Below are 13,774 nucleotides of genomic sequence, written 5' to 3'. Positions count from 1 at the left end.
AGAGGATCCAGAGGGTCCAGAGGGTCAGAGGGTCAGAGGGTCCAGAGGGTCCAGAGGGTCCAGAGGGTCAGAGGGTCAGAGGGTCCAGAGGGTCCAGAGGGTCTAGAGGGTCAGAGGGTCCAGAGGGTCCAGAGGGTCAGAGGGTCAGAGGGTCCAGACTCTGGCCCTGGGCTGGTCTAAAGGTCAAAGGTGACTCGTGTTCACACTCACTTTCACAGCAGCAGATGTGGGCGCTCTAAACACTGATAAAAACCACACTCTTTTACGCGTCGTCACGGTTACGCCTCAGAACCTCGTGTCACTGTGAAGACCTCAGTTGGTGGTCAGTGTTTCACCTTCGTCCTGGTCAGTGGCCGTCACGGTGATGACCACGAAGCCAACCTCCCGGTCCTCCTCCACGCTCACGTCGTACACGGACTTCTCAAACGATGGCGCGTTGTCGTTGACGTCGGCAACAAACACCCGCACGTACGCCGAGTCTGCGGAAAACGGAGAGCGTTTGAGAGCAGGGCTCGTGTCGCCGCGGTAACAAGGTCGGAGCAGAACCGGACCGGTGTTGGGCTGTCCCTGGAGTCCAGCTCGGGCAGACTCCGTCCCGTCCTCGGACTGGACCTCGAGCAGGTACGAGGACTTCTGCTCCCGGTCGAACGAGGCCCGGGTCTCGATGGAACCGGACTCTGGGTCGATCCTGAAGAACTGAGAGTCTCCACTGTCGTCGCCGAGGAGAGAGTAACGCACCTGAGGGGAAAGAGCGGGTCAGAACCCGTCACGTCTGAAGGACACAAAGACATGTTTGACCGCTGGAGACACAAAGACATGTTTGACCGGGTCAGAACCGGGCCTGAGCCGGGTCAGAACTGGGTCTGAACCGGGTCAGAAACGGGTCTGAACCAGGTCAGAACCAGGACTCTTCTGTTTCTTCTCAGACATTGACTGACCGCTCCGTGTGGTCCAGAGTCCAGGTCGGTGGCAGAGACCTGGATCACTGAGGTCCCGACCTCGGCGCCTTCTGGGACCGTGGCCTCGTACGTGGACGACTGGAAGAACGGCACGTTGTCGTTCACGTCTGAAGGACACAAAGACATGTTTGACCGCTGGAGACACAAAGACATGTTTGACCGCTGGAGACACAAAGACATGTTTGACCGCTGGAGACGCAAAGACATGTTTGACCGCTGGAGACACAAAGACATATTTGACCGCTGGAGACACAAAGACATGTTTGACCGCTGGAGACGCAAAGACATGTTTGACCGCTGGAGACGCAAAGACATGTTTGACCGCTGGAGACGCAAAGACATGTTTGACAGCTGGAGACACAAAGACATGTTTGACCGCTGGAGACGCAAAGACATGTTTGACCGCTGGAGACACAAAGACATGTTTGACCGCTGGAGACGCAAAGACATGTTTGACCGCTGGAGACACAAAGACATGTTTGACAGCTGGAGACACAAAGACATGTTTGACCGCTGGAGACGCAAAGACATGTTTGACCGCTGGAGACGCAAAGACATGTACCAGAACTGTACCAGAACTGTACCAGAACATGTACCAGAGCTGTACCAGAACTGTACCAGAACTGTACCGGAACTATACCAGAACTGTACCAGAACTGTACCGGAACTGTACCAGAACATGTACCAGAACATGTACCAGAACTGTACCAGAACTGTACCAGAACATGTACCAGAACTGTACCAGAACATGTACCAGAACTGTAGCAGAACTGTACCAGGACAGTACCAGAACTGTACCAGAAGGTTTAAGAACCGTTGCACATTTGTTGTTTAATGTGCGACAGTTCTTAAACCTCAGAAAAGGCGTGGCTAAATGAGGAAACTGACCGGTGAGGTTGACGTAGACGGTGGTGAAGGACGCCAGAGGAACCGCGGCCACGTTCTGGACTCGGACTCTGAGCGTGAAGAACCGGGTCGTCTCGTAGTCCAGGTTCTCGGCCACAAGGACCGAGGCCGAGCCGTCGAGCCGGTTCGGCTTCAGGTAGAACCGGACCGGCAGGTTTGTCTCCGGAACCAGACCCTCCTCCAGGTTATAGGAGACACGAGGGTCGCCCAGCGGAGATGTGGCTCGTACCGTCTGGACCGGGAGAGAAGAGAAGGTTCAAGAGAAGGTCAAGAGAAGTTCAAGAGAAGGTTCAAGAGAAGAGGAGGTCAAGAGAAGGTCAAGAGAAGGTTCAAGAGAAGGTTCAAGAGAAGGTTCAAGAGAAGGTTCAAGAGAAGAGAAGGTCCGAGAGAAGAAAAGGGTCAAGAGAAGAGAAGGTCAAGAGAAGGTCAAGAGAAGGTTCAAGAGAAGAGAAGGTCCGAGAGAAGAGAAGGTTCAAGAGAAGAGAAGGTCAAGAGAAGGTCAAGAGAAGAGGAGGTCAAGAGAAGGTCAAGAGAAGAGAAGGCCCGAGAGAAGAGAAGGGTCAAGAGAAGAGAAGGTCAAGAGAATGTCAAGAGAAGAGAAGGTTCAAGAGAAGTTCAAGAGAAGAGAAGGTTCAAGAGAAGTTCAAGAGAAGAGAAGTGACATCACACCAGGGACACTCATACAGGAAGTGACATCACACCAGGGACACTCATACAGGAAGTGACATCAGACCAGGGACACTCATACAGGAAGTGACATCACACAAGGGACACTCATACAGGAAGTGACATCACACCAGGGACGCTTATTCAGGAAGTGACATCACACCAGGGACACTCATACAGGAAGTGACATCAGACCAGGGACACTCATACAGGAAGTGACATCACACAAGGGACACTCATACAGGAAGTGACATCACACCAGGGACACTCACTCCAGACAAAGTTTATGCAGAATTTACACAAAATAAACAATATTGAGGTCTTTACAGCCTCACGAGGAAAATGAAGAGTCCAAAGAACAGTCACTGGGAAAGTAAATAAAATAACGTAAGCGCGTCATAAACTCTCCCGTCACATCCTCCTCATGACATCACTTCCTGGCTCTTGACCTTTCATGGTTCGTCTTTGCTCCAGTCGAACATAAACACAGACGTCCCTCGCTAAAATCACCACGTCTTTCATGAACCGTGACCGAGCACCCGTGTGACGCATCGCCGAACGGACGCAGACACGCCCAGACTCAAGCCAGTCGCCGCGGCAACACACGACACGGCAACGGACGACATGGCAACGGACGACGCGGCATCGGACGACACGGCAACGGACGACGCAGCAACGGACGACACGGCAACGGACGACGTAGCAACAGACGGCGCGGCAACGGACGACGCGGCAACGGACGGCAACGGACGATGCGGCAATAGACTACGCGGCAACCGAAGACGCACCAACCGAAGACGCACCAACCGACAACACGGCAACGGACGACGTGGCAACGGACGACGCGGCAACGGACGACGCGGCAACCGAAGACGCAGCAACCGACAACATGGCAACGGACGGCAACGGACGACGTGGCAACGGACGACGCGGCAACTGAAGACGCGGCAACCGACGACACGGCAACCGACGGCAACGGACGACGCGGCAACGGACGACGCGGCAACGGACGACGCGGCAACCGAAGACGCGGCAACGGACGACGTAGCAACGGACGGCGCGGCAACCGAAGACGCGGCAACGGACGACGTAGCAACGGACGACGCGGCAACCGAAGACGCGGCAACGGACGACGTAGCAACGGACGGCGCGGCAACGGACGACGTGGCAACGGACGGCGCGGCAACGGACGACGTGGCAACGGACGGCGCGGCAACGGACGACTTGGCAACGGACGACGTGGCAACGGACGACGTAGCAACGGACGGCGCGGCAACGGACGACGTGGCAACGGACGACGCGGCAACGGACGACGTGGCAACGGACGGCGCGGCAACGGACGACGTGGCAACGGACGACGCGACACAGATCCAAGAGGGTCCAATTACTGTGACGAAACCATCACGAGGACTTATATGAACTCTTTCGAACGGGCAAAAGTCTTCAAACGATCAATAGAAAAACAGGAAGCGTTACCGTGGGAACCGTCGTCATGGTTTTACTCTACATATTTGATGTTATTTTGGCCGATTGCAGCGAAGAATGAAGCATGTTTTGCGTGTGACGCCGACCCTCGCGCTCCTGCACCATTCAGCCTCATTAGCTCCCGCGCGCTCTCATCGTTAGCATCGCTCTCTGTTAGCCTCGTTAGCTGCCGGTGTTACTCGCGGTTCGTTAGCGTCATTAGCGGTTACCCGGGTTAGCTGGTGGCTGCTGAGTCACTGCTGTGAGGATGTAGCTCGCGGCGCTAGCGCTCACTTTGTTTTAATGAGAGCGGTCTCTTTAGCGCGTGTTAGCGCGTGTTAGCGTCGCTCCGGTGGCTCCTGCGCCTCCAGAAACAGCGCGTTATTAAAGTCTTATTTTAGAGCTCAAACTGGACTCGACATCTGAAACTCACAAAACAAATGTGAAACGCGACAAATGAAAGAGCTTTAGTCTTTCTTTTCATTCTACTTTTTAAACTGAAATGAAAGATTGTTTTTGGTCGTTTCAGGCGACGACTGAACAATGAAACGTCTAAAGTTCTGTCACTTTCAGCTGCCGGAGCTCGAGGGCTAAAAAAGACTAAATGTTCTCAAGTCGATGAAAAATGTATGTTTACATTTAATATTGAGGCCGAGTTTGATTTAAGAACTAAACCAGCACTAAACCAGGACTAAACCAGGACTAAACCAGGACTAAACCAGGACTAAACCAGGACTAAACCAGGACTAAACCAGGACTAAACCAGGACTAAACCAGGACTAAACCGGGACTAAACCGGGTCTAAACCAGGACTAAACCAGGACTAAACCAGGACTAAACCAGGACTAAACCAGGACAAAACCGGGTCTAAACCAGGTCTAAACCAGGACTAAACCGGGTCTAAACCAGGCCTCACCAGTATCTTGCTGTCCCGCGCCGTGTTCTCGGGGATGGTGACGTAGTACTCCCTCCGCTCCCACAGGGGGGGCTGGTTGTGCAGGTTGGTGATGGTGACGCTCAGGTCCACAGAGCTGCTGCGGTTCCCTCCGTCCGTGGCCACGATCTGCTGCGTGATCCTGGACGTCTGGAACACAAAGTGACCGCGGGGCCTGGATAAGACGCCGCTGACCGTTTGACGAGTGGCCAAACAGTGGTACTGCACCTCCGGGGCCACAGAGACCACTCCCACAGGTCCTGCTCCGGGTGGCCATGGAGCAGAGCTAGCACGAGGCTAACGGAGCAGAGCTAGCACGAGCTAGCACCAGGCTAATGGAGCAGAGCTAGCTCGAGGCTAATGGAGCAGAGATAGCACGAGGCTAATGGAGCAGAGCTAGCACGAGGCTAATGGAGCAGAGCTAGCATGAGGCTAATGGAGCAGAGCTAGCACGACGCTAACGCAGCATGAGGCTCATGAGGCTGTTGTAAACTGATGGGAGGTTGTATTTTGTGTTGCTTAGCAACGATCAGAGTTCAGTATTTTTATACAAACAAGAAGAAAAACGGTGTCATAAATGTCACATGTTCAGCTTCTTTCATCAAATACAAGAACATGAAATCGGACATTTTTCCACTTTTGCTCTTTTCTCTATCCTCTCTCTCTCCTCTCTCTCTTCTCTCTCTCTTCTCTCCCTCTCTCTCTCTTCTATCTCTCTCTTTCATCATTCATGTTCCAGCTGTGATTCATGAATATTCAAACTCTCGGGGCAAATCTGAGCCAAAAAACACAGAAAAACTCACAAAACAGAGACAAAAGAGCCAGAGAAGACAAACCAGGACTAAACCAGGACTAAACCAGGACCGGACTGGACCAGTCTCTGTTGTATAAAGTGATATGGATCGTATTGTTCCTGTCGCTTCAGTCAATACGTTTATTGAACGCATTTTCCACTGAGGACAGATACTGGACCTCACTGACCGCCACATTCACTGAGGACAGATACTGGACCTCACTGACCGCCACATTCACTGAGGACAGATACTGGACCTCACTGACCGCCACATTCACTGAGGTCAGATACTGGACCTGACTGACCGCCACATTCACTGAGGTCAGATACTGGACCTGACTGACCGCCACATTCACTGAGGTCAGATACTGGACCTCACTGACCGTCACATTCACTGAGGACAGATACTGGACCTGACTGACCGCCACATTCACTGAGGTCAGATACTGGACCTCACTGACCGCCACATTCACTGAGGTCAGATACTGGACCTCACTGACCGCCACATTCACTGAGGTCAGATTCCACTGAGCAGAACACTTCCTGTTCAACTTCATCTCTTTTTACAGAGTCTAAAATAAATACTGAAATATGCAGGTGGTTCAGAAAGAGCGGAGTTTGTTTCGATGCTAACGCGAGTGCTAGCGCTAATGCTAACGTTAAGGCTAATGCAAATGCTAATGCGAGTGCTAGTGCTAACGCGAGTGCTACCGCTAATACTAGCGTTAAGGCTAATGCAAATGCTAATGCGAGTGCTAGTGCTAATGCTAACGTAGTAATATAGTAATATATAAGTAAAAACGATCAGGTGTAACATGTCAGGACTGGACTCGATCATATATTTATTTAATATAATGGATTTATTTATGTTAGAAATAATGTTTCAGCACATTAGCTACATTAGCTACATTAGCTACATTAGCTACAATAGCTACATTAGCTACATTAGCTACATTAGCTACATTAGCTACATTAGCTACATGAGCAGGCGCCCTCAAGGGTCAACACGTCAAAACAAATTTAAACACTTTCTTCATAGATATGATCTGATTGGTCCATTTGTCCACTTTCCACGCTTCGCTGTGATTGGTTGAATCCAGCTGTCACTCAGAGCAGGACTGAGCTCCTCCCACTAGGGGGCGTGTGTGTGTGTGTACCTGAGATATGGGGTGGTTGACGTAGATCCAGCCGGTACTGGGATTGACCCCTAAGTAAGCCGGGCTCTGATTGGCCAGCGAGTACGTGACGGCCGCGTTACTGCCCTGGTCGTCGTCGTGTGCCGCCGCCCGCAGGAAGCTAGTGCCCACCGGAGTGTCCTCCCTCAGGAAGTCTGCGGGGGAAAAGTGTCGTGAGGAGGGTCTCGGGCCGGACCCCCTGTGGTCAAACCAGGGTCTCGGGCCGGACCCCCTGTGGTCAAACCAGGGTCTCGGGCCAGACCCCCTGTGGTCAAACCAGGGTCTCGGGCCGGACCCCCTGTGGTCAAACCAGGGTCTCGGGCCGGACCCCCTGTGGTCAAACCAGGGTCAAACCAGTGTTTTGGACATTGGGGCATTGGGAGCGTTTGCGCGTTGGGGGCGTTTGGGTCGTGGGGGCCGTTGGGGCCGTTGGGACGTTTGGAAGTTGGGGGCGTTGGGGCGTTTAGGGGCCTTTTGGGGCCTTTTGGGCGTTTTGGGGCGACTCACGTTGGTAGCGGCTGTTCTCGAAGCGCGGCGTGTTGTCGTTCTCGTCTCTCACGGCGACGGTGACGAGGCAGATGCCGATCAGAGGCTCCTCCCCCTGATCTGTGGCGGTGACGGACAGACTCAGCTCCCTCTGATGCTCGCGGTCAAAGGTCGCCGTCGTGGTGATGACTCCTGCAAACGCCGGTGAGCAGAGACAAAGACACGCCCTCTTCATCTGTGTCGGGTTTAAACTCAAAGACACAAGTATTTACTTCCTCAATATTTAAATATATTGAAATGACAAATATAATGCTTAAAATAAGTGTGTGTTTTTACCCGTCTCTGGGTCGATGCTGAAGCCAGAGTTGACTCCGTCTCGCTCCATGAGGCCGAATCGCACGTCCCCGTTCAGCCCCAGATCTGCATCCTCGGCCTGGACTCGCAGCACCGAGGCTCCTGGAGGCTGGTTCTCCAACACGGAGGCGTGGCCACTGTACGAGGAGCACTGCAGACAAGACATAAACATGGAGGCGTGGCCACTGTACGAGGAGCACTGCAGACAAGACATAAACATGGAGGCGTGGCCACTGTACGAGGAGCACTGCAGACAAGACATAAACATGGAGGCGTGGCCACTGTACGAGGAGCACTGCAGACAAGACATAAACATGGAGGCGTGGCCACTGTACGAGGAGCACTGCAGACAAGACATAGACATGGAGGCGTGGCCACTGTACGAGGAGCACTGCAGACAAGATATAAACATGGAGGCGTGGCCACTGTACGAGGAGAACTGCACACAAGACATAAACATGGAGGCGTGGCCACTGTACGAGGAGAACTGCACACAAGACATAAACATGGAGGCGTGGCCACTGTACGAGGAGAACTGCACACAAGACATAAACATGGAGGCGTGGCCACTGTACGAGGAGAACTGCACACAAGACATAAACATGGAGGCGTGGCCACTGTACGAGGAGAACTGCACACAAGACATAAACATGGAGGCGTGGTCACTGTACGAGGAGCACTGCAGACAAGACATAAACATGGAGGCGTGGCCACTGTACGAGGAGCACTGCAGACAAGACATAAACATGGAGGCGTGGCCACTGTACGAGGAGCACTGCAGACAAGACATAAACATGGAGGCGTGGCCACTGTACGAGGAGCACTGCAGACAAGACATAAACATGGAGGCGTGGCCACTGTACGAGGAGCACTGCAGACAAGACATAAACATGGAGGCGTGGCCACTGTACGAGGAGCACTGCAGACAAGACATAAACATGGAGGCGTGGCCACTGTACGAGGAGCACTGCAGACAAGACATAAACATGGAGGCGTGGCCACTGTACGAGGAGCACTGCAGACAAGATATAAACATGGAGGCGTGGCCACTGTACGAGGAGAACTGCACACAAGACATAAACATGGAGGCGTGGCCACTGTACGAGGAGAACTGCACACAAGACATAAACATGGAGGCGTGGCCACTGTACGAGGAGAACTGCACACAAGACATAAACATGGAGGCGTGGCCACTGTACGAGGAGAACTGCACACAAGACATAAACATGGAGGCGTGGCCACTGTACGAGGAGAACTGCACACAAGACATAAACATGGAGGCGTGGTCACTGTACGAGGAGCACTGCAGACAAGACATAAACATGGAGGCGTGGCCACTGTACGAGGAGCACTGCAGACGAGACATAAACATGGAGGCGTGGCCACTGTACGAGGAGCACTGCAGACGAGACGTAAACATGGAGGCGTGGTCACTGTACGAGGAGCACTGCAGACAAGACGTAAACATGGAGGCGTGGTCACTCTACGAGGAGCACTGCACACAAGACATAAACATGGAGGCGTGGTCACTGTACGAGGAGCACTGCAGACAAGACATAAACATGGAGGCGTGGTCACTGTACGAGGAGCACTGCAGACAAGACATAAACATGGAGGCGTGGTCACTGTACGAGGAGCACTGCAGACAAGACATAAACATGGAGGCGTGGTCACTGTACGAGGAGCACTGCAGACAAGACATAAACATGGAGGCGTGGTCACTGTACGAGGAGCGCTGCAGACAAGATATAAACATGGAGGCGTGGCCACTGTACGAGGAGAACTGCACACAAGACATAAACATGGAGGCGTGGCCACTGTACGAGGAGCACTGCAGACAAGACATAAACATGGAGGCGTGGTCACTGTACGAGGAGCACTGCAGACAAGACATAAACATGGAGGCGTGGTCACTGTACGAGGAGCACTGCAGACAAGATATAAACATGGAGGCGTGGCCACTGTACGAGGAGAAATGCACACAAGACATAAACATGGAGGCGTGGCCACTGTACGAGGAGCACTGCAGACAAGACATAAACATGGAGGCGTGGTCACTGTACGAGGAGCACTGCAGACAAGACATAAACATGGAGGCGTGGTCACTGTACGAGTGGCACTGCAGACAAGATATAAACATGGAGGCGTGGCCACTGTACGAGGAGCACTGCACACAAGACATAAACATGGAGGCGTGGCCACTGTACGAGGAGCACTGCAGACAAGACATAAACATGGAGGCGTGGTCACTGTACGAGGAGCACTGCAGACAAGATATAAACATGGAGGCGTGGCCACTGTACGAGGAGAACTGCACACAAGACATAAACATGGAGGCGTGGCCACTGTACGAGGAGCACTGCAGACAAGACATAAACATGGAGGCGTGGTCACTGTACGAGGAGCACTGCAGACAAGACATAAACATGGAGGCGTGGCCAATGTACGAGGAGCACTGCACACAAGACATAAACATGGAGGCGTGGCCAATATACGAGGAGCACTGCAGACAAGACATAAACATGGAGGCGTGGCCAATGTACGAGGAGCACTGCAGACAAGACATAAACATGGAGGCGTGGCCACTGTACGAGGAGAACTGCACACAAGACATAAACATGGAGGCGTGGCCACTGTACGAGGAGCACTGCAGACAAGACATAAACATGGAGGCGTGGCCAATGTACGAGGAGCACTGCAAACAAGACATAAACATGGAGGCGTGGTCACTGTACGAGGAGCACTGCAGACAAGACATGAACATGGAGGCGTGGCCACTGTACGAGGAGCACTGCACACAAGACATAAACATGGAGGCGTGGCCAATATACGAGGAGCACTGCAGACAAGACATAAACATGGAGGCGTGGCCAATGTACGAGGAGCACTGCACACAAGACATAAACATGGAGGCGTGGCCACTGTACGAGGAGCACTGCAGACAAGACATGAACATGGAGGCGTGGCCACTGTACGAGGAGCACTGCACACAAGACATAAACATGGAGGCGTGGCCAATATACGAGGAGCACTGCAGACAAGACATAAACATGGAGGCGTGGCCAATATACGAGGAGCACTGCAGACAAGACATAAACATGGAGGCGTGGCCAATGTACGAGGAGCACTGCAGACAAGACATAAACATGGAGGCGTGGCCACTGTACGAGGAGCACTGCACGGCCTATCAGAATATTAGTATATTTTGGTTGTGGAAATGTCTGAATAGAAGTGAAATATTTCAGATATTGAGACAAGACAAAAAAAGTGTTTATTTGACTCTGGAGCGAAAAATGTGTTCATCCAAGTGTCGACTTTTAATGAGCGACTGACGTCCTCACAGTGTCTCCCAGGACAGGGCTAAACCAGGGCTAAACCAGGACTAAACCAGGGCTAAACCAGGGCTAAACCAGGGCTAAACCAGGGCTAAACCAGGACTGGACCAGGACCAAACCAGGACTACACCAGGACTGGACCAGGACTAAACCAGGACTAAACCAGGGCTAAACCAGGACTAAACCAGGTCTAAACCAGGACTAAACCAGGGCTAAACCAGGACTGGACCAGGACTAAACCAGGTCTAAACCAGGACTAAACCAGGGCTAAACCAGGGCTAAACCAGGACTAAACCAGGGCTAAACCAGGACTAAACCAGGGCTAAACCAGGGCTAAACCAGGGCTAAACCAGGACTAAACCAGGACTAAACCAGGGCTAAACCAGGGCTAAACCAGGACTAAACCAGGGCTAAACCAGGACTAAACCAGGGCTAAACCAGGACTAAACCAGGGCTAAACCAGGGCTAAACCAGGACTAAACCAGGGCTAAACCAGGGCTAAACCAGGACTAAACAGGGCTAAACCAGGGCTAAACCAGGACTAAACAGGGCTAAACCAGGACTAAACCAGGGCTAAACCAGGGCTAAACCAGGGCTAAACCAGGACTAAACCAGGGCTAAACCAGGGCTAAACCAGGGCTAAACAAGGCTAAACCAGGGCTAAACCAGGGCTAAACCAGGGCTAAACCAGGGCTAAGCCAGGACTAAACCAGGGCTAAACCAGGGCTAAACCAGGGCTAAACCAGGACTAAACAGGGCTAAACCAGGGCTAAACCAGGGCTAAACCAGGACTAAACCAGGGCTAAACCAGGGCTAAACCAGGGCTAAACCAGGGCTAAACCAGGGCTAAACCAGGGCTAAACCAGGACTAAACAGGGCTAAACCAGGGCTAAACCAGGGCTAAACCAGGACTAAACAGGGCTAAACCAGGGCTAAACCAGGGCTAAACCAGGGCTAAACATGAACTAAACATGGACTAAACATGGACTAAACATGGACTAAACATGGACTAAACATGGACTAAATATGGACTAAACCAGGACTAAACATGGACTAAACCAGGGCTAAACCAGGGCTAAACCAGGTCTAAACATGACATAAAGAGCCAGAGTCGGCTCTACCTCCTGAGGAGACTCAGGTCTTTTGGAGTGACAGGGCCACTCCTGAAGACCTTCTACGACTCTGTGGTGGCATCGGCCCTCCTGTACGGTGTGGCCTGCTGGAGCAGCAGCATCACAGAGAGGGAGAGGAGGAAGCTGGACAAAGTCATCAAGAAGTCCAGCTCCGTCCTGGGCTGTGCTCTGGACTCGGTGCAGGAGGTGGGGGACAGGAGGGTCCTGGCTAGATTCACATCTATGCTGGACCATGAGTGTCACCCCCTGCAGGACACTCTGTCCGCTCTGGAGAGCAGCTTCAGTGAGAGACTGATCCACCCTCGCTGTGTGAAGGAAAGGTTCCGTAGGTCTTTCCTTCCTGCTGCTGTCAGACTTTATAACAAAAACTGTTAGTACTGAACACTCGCAATACTGACCTAACCTAATACTGATGTGCAATTCTGTCATATATGCAATTGCTGTTGGAATTCATGTGCAATTCATGTAAAATTCATGTGCAATCTATGTGCTGTCGTGACACATATTCATGTGCAATTACTGTCGTGATCACATGCAATGGTATTTATGTATTTATTTATTTATTTGTCTATGGGAGTTTTTTTATTTATTTATAGGAGATCTTCTACTGAAAGTGTTTTTCAGACTTCCTATAAGTGATCTGTTCTTCTGTATCTACCTCTGTATCTACCTGCGTTGCACCAATGAAATTTCCCCATGTGGGACAATAAAGGAATATCTTATCTTATCTTATCTTATGAGTAACATGGACTAAACCAGGACAAAACATGGACTAAACATGGACTAAACCAGGTCTAAACCAGGACTAAACCGGGACTAAACCGGGGCTAAACCAGGACTAAACATAGACTAAATATGGACTAAACCATTAAGATTCTGAATAGGCTCGGTAGATACAAGGGGGAGTTTCTGTTGAAACAAACAACTCTTTCCTCTTCAGGAAGGCTCCTCCCAATGGGCGGGTCTTACCACAGAATAGTATAAATATCGGAGTTCTCGACCTAAATTCTGTTATTGACAATGACTCTTGGATGAGAGTCGAAACGTCTATTTTTCAAACTGAGTCCAGATGAAACAACTGAAGCTTTTTCTACTATGGAACACGCCTGGACGAATGAGGGATTACACCGACACACTAAACCAGGACTAAACATGGACTAAACCAGGACAAAACATGGACTAAACATGGACTAAACATGGACTAAACCGGGACTAAACATGGACTAAACCGGGACTAAACATGGACTAAACATGGACTAAACCAGGACTAAACATAGACTAAATATGGACTAAACCAGGACTAAACCGGGACTAAACCGGGACAAAAGATGGAAAAAACATGGACTAAACATGGACTAAACATGGACTAAACCAGGACTAAACCGGGACTAAACCGGGACTAAACTGGGACTAAACCAGTTCTAAACCAGGACTAAAGCAAGACTAAACCAGGACTAAACCAGGTCTAAACCAGGACTAAACTGGGACCAAACCAGGACTAAACCAGGTCTAAACCAGGACTAAACCAGGAATAAACCGGGACTAAACCGGGACTAAACTGGGACTAAA

At 51.5% G+C, this 13,774-nt stretch overlaps 1 protein-coding gene across 1 annotated transcript in view; it reads right to left on the bottom strand.

The window, feature by feature from the left end:
- LOC140374615 (neural-cadherin) overlaps nt 1-13,774 on the bottom strand; it is a 178,162-nt gene that overhangs the window by 79,349 nt on the left and 85,039 nt on the right. The window contains exons 9-16 of the mRNA XM_072461544.1: nt 7,720-7,888; nt 7,405-7,575; nt 6,880-7,052; nt 4,912-5,079; nt 1,848-2,097; nt 939-1,066; nt 552-738; nt 336-479 (exon numbers count right to left, since the gene is read on the bottom strand). Coding sequence (XP_072317645.1) covers nt 336-479; nt 552-738; nt 939-1,066; nt 1,848-2,097; nt 4,912-5,079; nt 6,880-7,052; nt 7,405-7,575; nt 7,720-7,888 — 1,390 coding nt within the window. The remainder of the gene's footprint in view (nt 1-335; nt 480-551; nt 739-938; nt 1,067-1,847; nt 2,098-4,911; nt 5,080-6,879; nt 7,053-7,404; nt 7,576-7,719; nt 7,889-13,774) is intronic.

The sequence above is a fragment of the Eucyclogobius newberryi genome, unplaced genomic scaffold (assembly GCF_026437365.1).
Source record: "Eucyclogobius newberryi isolate DKJ021-1_F unplaced genomic scaffold, fEucNew1.0.hap1 SCAF_3, whole genome shotgun sequence".
NCBI classification, from domain to species: Eukaryota; Metazoa; Chordata; class Actinopteri; order Gobiiformes; family Gobiidae; genus Eucyclogobius; species Eucyclogobius newberryi.
This window is presented reverse-complemented; position numbering and strand designations above follow the sequence as displayed.